At 41.4% G+C, this 8,022-nt stretch overlaps 1 protein-coding gene across 1 annotated transcript; it reads right to left on the reverse strand.

Annotated features, from left to right (window-relative positions):
- Positions 1-311: 311 nt before the first annotated feature.
- On the reverse strand, positions 312-1,637 carry LOC134482788 (sperm motility kinase X-like; the record flags this gene model as incomplete). Its single annotated transcript, XM_063276977.1, has 1 exon — positions 312-1,637. A coding segment is annotated over exon 1 (1,326 nt), but the record flags the coding sequence as incomplete, so codon positions are not given.
- Between the last annotated feature and the right edge of the window lie 6,385 nt (positions 1,638-8,022).

Below are 8,022 nucleotides of genomic sequence, written 5' to 3' on the forward strand. Positions count from 1 at the left end.
GGTGGTGGCAGACAGCAGCACAGGTTTCGAAGGCTTCTACTAATTGTCTTTTTAAACCCCTTCCAGTGGTGACGCCATCCCCGACGGGAAGCTGGGCAAGGAACTTGTGGCTGGCCACTAGTGACGGTATCTTCATGAACCATGGCCTCTTCCTTGATGAAGGTGTTTTTGTCCACGAGTGTCTCTCTCTGCCAGGTATCTCCAGAGCAGCCTGCAAGGCTTATCCCCTTAGGTGTCTGCAGTGATGCACAGAAATCATGTGGCGGTATGAAGGAGGACACATTCCTGTCTGCTGTAGTGGAATAGGTGTATTGAAGTCGAGGTGACTGGATATGTTCAGTTAGACTACAAGACAACACAGTCTTGGAGTCTGAGAATGTCTTCCTGATTTGCAGCCTGTTATCCTTGAATTCTTCAGCTATAGGACAGTCCAGGCGGTCGAGGTGGAGAGTGTTGGTCCTTGTTTGCTGGTAGCCCACATCATGCCTTCTGACAACCTTCCTGAAATTCTTCCTATCCTCGTTCTCCCGCATATTGGATGAATTTGAGGACAAGGTGAAGGAGGAGAAAAGAGGTCCCTTTCTCTTAAGAAAACGAGGGAAGGAGTGAAGATCTTCTAGACCTGGCTCCACTTGGTGGTGTGTGCAGACTTTCCTGAGTGGCTTGTGCTGTTGAATCAAGTATGTTGCGAGCACCTCATTGATATTTTGGTCTATCAGAGACTCAGTGCTTTTCTCAGGTGTATGCCTCATGACTCTCATGGCTTTGATGATGCTAGGGCTTGGTGTTCCTGTGAACGTCTGTATGGATGTCGGTGGTGAGTAGGCCTGGCTGTCTTTGATCATGGGGCGCATCATAATTTGCTGGATGCTGGGCCTCCTGCTGGGATTTATCATCAGCATTTCCACTATAACATTGAAAATATCGTTGGCAACGTGAGGCGGAATGCTGAAATTGGCTGAACTGATTTGTCTCCTCACCTCTGCAAATGACTTGCCTAGGAAAGGCAAGTGCCCAGTCACCATGAAGAAGAGGAGGACACCTACACTCCATACGTCAAATGGGCGGCCCTCATATTCCTCAGCTTCAAAGAATTCTGGCGCACAGTATGGCAGCGTGCCACAGAAATCAATCAGCTTCTGCCCAGGAAGTGTTTTAGCAGCTAGGCCAAAATCACAGAGCTTGGCATTCGACCTTCCGTCTATCAAAATGTTGTTGGCCTTTATGTCTCGGTGGACAATATTATTGTCATGGCAGAATTGTACTGCCTCTAATATCTGTCTAAACATTCTTCGGGCCTCCCACGACTTTAAATATCCACATTCCCGGATTCGGTCCAGTAGGTCTCCCTGAGAGGCATGCTCCATGACCAGGTGGGTGGCCTCTCTTGTCTGGACCACTTCGACCACCTTGATGATATGAGGATGGCCCAGGGACTTTAGAATGTCAACTTCCCTGCTCATCACTGAGGAGCACTTCTCGGTGTTCTTGAGAACTTTTATAGCTACACAGGTGAGGGTTGGGACGTGGTAGGCCATTTTTACGACTGAAAATCGTCCCCTTCCCAGGGTTCTTATGATCTTATAGTCAGTGGTAAAGTTCTCGATAGAGTCTTGGCTCTCTGGGTCCTGCTCCATGATCAGGCCCTCATTTATATGGCTAGAACCAAACTTGCAATGAGAAATAAAACAGACATTTAAAATCAGGATCCAGAACATGTTGATACGCTCAAATTCCTACATTAAAGATATGAGGAAAAAAGCTCAGAAAAACATCAGACAATCTAGCCACGTACTTTACATACTGGGAAGGGAAGGACAAGGACCTACTGCAAAGGAGCAGATGCAAAATATGACATAGAGGCGGTTGTCAGGGACCAACTGCAAACAGAGTATCCTAGACACTAAAAGCCACTAAATTGGAAAAGCTCACCATCCTCTCTCCTGATCTCAGCATTCTCTTTGAGTAGAGGCATCTAGAATACCAGCTTCAAGAGAAGGTGTAAAGAGAACAGATCCCCGAAAACCTATACTGTGCAGGATGGCGATCTGCATCTGGAGTTCCCAAATTTGGCTATTTGGGCAGAGGACCTGTAGGTGGTTCTCAGAACACAGGTGCCCACAGCTACCCTAACTCCAGCTCCAGGGGTTACTACAACTCTCTACTCTAAGCACACCTATACAGCACACTCACAGGTGGTATACACCACTTAAAATAGTGATACAAGTCTTTCTATATAATTTTATTAGTATGAGCTGTCAGGTTAGCAACGGAATCTGATTTCGGGGAAGTGGAACTATAGACAGGTATAGAGAGATTTTATTTTCTTACACAACTGATATATGCTATGTGAATATGTTATTATATCAATCCTAGGGATGGTGTGAGACACTCACAACCACCTGTAACTCCAGACCCAGAAAACCTGACTCCCTCTTCTGACCTCCACAGAATGCATCTGGGATATGGTACTCAAGGCATATGTGGATGCAAATCTGTCATACATATGAAGTGAAAAAATAGAATACTCTAACATAGCAAACATAATTTAATAAAACGTGAAATAGAAGATAATAAAAAACATGGAAATGTAAATGCATAACTGAAGCCAGCAAATACAGAAACCAAAGTCAAAAAGAGCAAGTTGAAGTGTCCAATTTGGAGAAACTCACTATGTCAGGGTCCAACAGCTCCTGAATGTCCAAGTCTAATTTCTGTTTCTTCAAACTCTAATTTCTTTCCAGCCAAGCAACAGCTTCTATACCTGTAAGGACAGAATGCAGCCTCAATCAGAGCTGTAAGTAGACAGGTGTCTATCCATTGTCACAGGGTTCCTTGGGAGGTTAGAGGAAAGAGCAGCCAACACTGTGGCTAGGCACGGTCCATTGCTTCTCCTCTGCTTCTGTCTCCATGGACAGGAAGGCTAGTCTTGGTCATTGGAGCACTAGAGGGCAGGTTTGACTCAAGAGTCTGTCCCCAATGTTACCCAGTGACCCATTTCTTCCTACTTGTACCCCTGCCCAAGGACCATAATTAAACCCAAATTGCACCACCTTATGGGAACAATGTTCAAACACTTAACACTCCATCTTTAACAAGGACACTTTTGTCATTAATAATCAAACAAGGAATCCTGAGAATGACAATGGACGCCAGAGCTTTGGCACTCCAGTTTTTTATGGATTCTGATATTCAATGGCAAGTGGATGGACATTGTCTTGCTTCTCACATGGACCCCAGACTTCATAAGTTTGTAATAATTCATGTCCATATTCAATGTATTCTATTTACTTTTTGAACTCCGACAAGTGGTTGCCAAAGGATTGTAAGTCATGACTACCTTGATTGTTGTGACAAAATGCTATTATTCATTGCACCCCTGGGCATGAGACTACCATTTGTGGGGCTGAGAGGAATATGACATCATTAATCCCATATTGCCTGCCCTCAGGCTTGAGACTTCTGACCAAGCTCAAGATCTAGAAACAGTGAGCTGATATGTTCCAAATGATCAAGTAAACACCCGTAAGCCAGGAACCTATAAACAACTGATATAGTAGATGCCGTGTTCTGAAACTCTGGGTCCTTCTGCTCTCAAACACAATGCCTTGTGTTTGACCTTCAAAACAACAGAAGTTGATTACTTGTGCATCAGGATGTTAGCTAGGCAAGGACAGGTACCCAACAAATTAATTATGTACCAAGGCTGCTTTCTAATTCTAACTGGCCCTGTGTATGTATTCCCAGAGGGTCCAGAAAAAGTATGAGATCAGTGTATCATTGTTAAAGGTGACATGTGGTGCCCTGTAGCAGTTTCCTGTGTATCCACATCTTAATGCTGTTGAATTGGGGTTGAAGGTTGAAGTAGGAATTGGCACAAAACAGTCAGATAGGAAAAATCTAGACTTGGGTAAGCTACCTGGACCCAGAGTGATGAGAGTCCCTCAGGGTCCTCTGACAGACATAGGACAAAGTTAAAGTCAGGATAGTCTCATAAAGATGAGCCCATGTTAATTATAAAATTTGTGAAAGTGGTGGAGGAAGATCATCACTTCAAGTAATCTTTGGCTACTCAGAAATGATGATTCCAGCCTGTGCTCCAGGAGCGTCTGTCTCATGGAACAAAAACACACATGCGAAATGAAAGAAAGAAGTGGCTGCTATGTATTTTTGCTTGATCCATGTTCCCAAACCTCTGGAAAGTAACTTTAGACCCATTGGGATTACACATGAGATTATGACATTAATGACAGAGGTGCAAGGGCTTTTGTGAGCCATTTGCATGTGTTTGAATGTATGCTGCTATCACCTCTCACCACAACTCATCAGTTTTACACATTAAAGGAATCTGACAGTACTCACTAAGAACCAACTCCATGACAGATGCCAAAGGAAATGGACTGCAGTTTAGCAGAGGTCAAGGAAGGACATTCCCTCTTGAAATGTTCATAGTCATGTAGAAGCACCACATGTGTACACATTGCACACAAAGCATTTCCTAGCAATGCTAACAAGCTAAACCTCAAACAATGAAATGGAGGTACAGGTATGGTCCAGCCATGGGCTTCAAATTTCTACTTGTTAGGTCTCTAATCAGATGTTAGATTTTTGAATGTCCCAGGGAATACAACCCTCCTTCCTCAGCAATGTCATGGAAAGCAAAAAGGATCCTGAAAGGCTCTATGTTCCTTGACTATGAAGGTTCTGTTCTCCACTGCCATTCCACTAACAGATAAAAACTATAGGAATGGTGGAAGTAGTTTTATTCAAGCCTAGGTTTGGAAATTTGGAGAGACACATTGTTAATATAAAATTCCCTCTCTTTCTCTAAATGTTGTTTGAGTGAGTCCAGTGGAATGCTGGGCAGACATTTCCAGCACTAGGTACTTTTTTCCTGGACGTGTACTTTAAGCTGTTTTGCCAGCAAGACTCAAAGGCCCATGCTTGTTCCTTTGCTTCAAGTTCATTATTGGCCCGACCTCCTGTGCCTGGTACCACACTAGCTTCAGAGTCACATTTGTTCTCCTGAAGATAGAAGATAGCAATTCAATGGAATGACAGCTGCCAACAGAATGACCCAGGTAAATGAAGGGTCATAGTATCATATGTCTCAATTTGGAAGGTTCTTCTTGGCAGTATAAAACTGGATCTTCTTAGACTTATATCTATTCTGTCCTTGAATTCTATTCAGCTACCTACTTTCATAGTTATCGTCAAAAAATTAGGATCTAAGCATTGCCTTGTATCTTGCATAGGGTCATGAGTTTTGCACTGCAAGGAAGATCCCAAGTTAACCGGCTAGGGGGAGGCTTCCTGCTAAATCACAGAGACCTGTTGGTGCCTTTTCTTAGTAGACCACCCAATGTAGCCTATCAGTCCTCTGAATAGGAAAACTTGAACAATTGGGCCAGTACTTGGAAAGAAAGGGAACAAACTAAAAGGGAAAACTGAGGAACCTGAAAGGGACAAGCCAGGGAAAGTGTGATCATGGGAATATGGTCAAAGTTCATCATGTACATGTCTGGAAATGCCATTAGGAAATTGTTCATGCTGTGTAGTTATCATAAACTATTGTTCAAAATTAGTTCATTGAATAAATGCATGTAAAATATGACAATGTAAAATCGAGTGATAAATCAAATCAACAAAGAAAAATTCTCCTATTCAATATTCAAACAAAAATATACAGGAAGAGAGACTTAGTTTAAATACAGAAAACAAACAAGTCTAAAGTGAGACATAGGAATATAGAGGAAAACTCACTGTGTTCAGATTCAACAATTCATGAATATCCAAGTTCAGTGGCTAACTGAATAAATGCAATTGCTGTCCAACCAACCAACCAACCAACCAGCCAACCAACCAGCCAACCAAACCAACCAAACCAACCAAACCAACCAACTAACCCAGCCACCAACCAACAGCTAATGCCCTGTACAGACAAGATGTGTTTTCAGTAACTAAGGAAGTAAATGACCTCACAATGGTTCCTTTTGAGGTCAGAGCTGAAATGGACCAATGAGGGCTCGGCACAGTCCACTAGTTTTCTTTATTTTCTGTCCTCCAGACAGGAAAGGATTAAGGTCAGTGAGGCAGTAGAGACTTGAGGAAGATGGTTACACCCAGTTAGCAGTCCCTATATCTCCTATGACCTACTTCTTTCTGCTAGGTTATGTTTTTCAGATTTTCTACAACCTCAGAAAACAGGGTCACATGCCAGAGACCAATGTTCAAGAACAGGATCCTCTCTTGATAGTAGATATCCAAACCCCAATAAAGCCTCTTTCTACTTTAAAAATAATGAGTGGTATCATATGAACTATAATAAACGATTCACAACTGATATCCAACACTGGTTTATGGACAGTGTATTAGTTTGCTTTATTGTTTGTAATATTATACAGTTCCGTACTTATGTAGAGCCATGACCTTATACTCAATGTCATCAATCAATTAAAAGGTTCCATGACCTTACCTAAACTCAATTCAGTTTTTTCCCAAATTACTCCAGCTTGCTTTCAATATGACACAAACTAATGGGCACACACTAACATTCATGTATTAGTCAATCGATAACCTGGTTCATTTTTCACTTAGACCCTAACATTCTGTAACAACTGTTGGTTTGTGGAAGCTATCCCATCTGCACTTGAGAAAAATGGATCTTTTTCTTGGACTCACATAAGAATAAAATATTAACTTCTCACTGACCTTGGCATACCTTGACCAAACTGCACTGTGACTACCATCCCTAGGGGTGAGACTTTCCCATGTTTTTCCCATAGTGTCTTCATCCAGTTTCTTACCAGACAGAAAGCTAGGATTGATAGTTTCTAAATGATAGAGAAAATAACTGATCAGTAGTCATCCTAGAATCCTCAACCCCGAAGGCAGAGGCACACATGGTTTGTTAAACAAAACAAGCTTTTCCTCGCCAAGATTTGAGAAATAGAGCAAAAATTCTCAACCAAACACCAACCAAAAGTGTGAAGACATAAATGAAGATTTAGTGTACATTTCCAGGCTAAAGCAACTCCTCAAGTCTTCCCTGGGCAGGTTTGGGCCACTGTAGCTCCCTTGACCCCTTTTGTGATCTTAGTTCTGTATTGTGTTTGGAACACCTCTGGATTTAAAATCCTGGTACAGTTGTGTCTACCTCATTCCAAGTTCTTACTGGAAATGACAATGGAGATGTTAGTGTATTTGCTTCTATCAAACAAATGAGGAAGGACATTTTCCCTTGTCTTAACGCTTATAATATTTGAACAAAATATATTATTTTTAAAAATGTTAATATTATCATCATTATTTTAAATAACATGTACATGTCTGTGCTTGTAGTTGTATGCAGACATGACTAGAGTTGGTGGTGGAAGCCACAGGTTTTACGTGTTTGTAGATCTGGAGTTAAAAGAGTTGGTTGTGAGACACACAGCATGGCTTCTGGCCTCTGAACTCAACTCCTGTGCAGAAGCTGTGCCTTCTGTTAACCTGAGCTGTGTTCCAGTCTTAATTTCAATTTTTATGATTGCAGTCATGGTTCCCCTTCTTGTCTACTGCATATTTCTTTTGTAGAAAATTATTTTATTTCTAATAGCTGGTAAATTTTATGAATAGGAGAAATAAACATTTTTCTGTTTTATTTTACAAATTTAATATTCATCTGAATGTAAATTATATTTTTGTAGGTCTTCGAAGAAAACTTCCAATGAAAAGGACAAAGTATGAAAAAAATTTATTTAATCATATTTAATAAGATAGAGTATAAAAGTTAAAGTAATATGGTGATTTTGAAATATAGTAGAAAACAAAAATTAAGAATCTTTTGTTATATTCAAATATTTCTTTTCAAAACATTTTCAAAATTCACCAATATCCTGCTAAGACTGAACCCACAGTGAACGTGGGGGGAGGCGGCAAAGCGGGGAGGATGGGGAGGGGAACAACCATAAAGAAGGGGAGGAGGAGGGGGGGTTAGGGGATTGTTGGCCTGGAAACTGGGAAAGGGAAAAACACTCGAAA

Source organism: Rattus norvegicus, chromosome 17 (assembly GCF_036323735.1).
Source record: "Rattus norvegicus strain BN/NHsdMcwi chromosome 17, GRCr8, whole genome shotgun sequence".
Taxonomy (NCBI): Eukaryota; Metazoa; Chordata; class Mammalia; order Rodentia; family Muridae; genus Rattus; species Rattus norvegicus.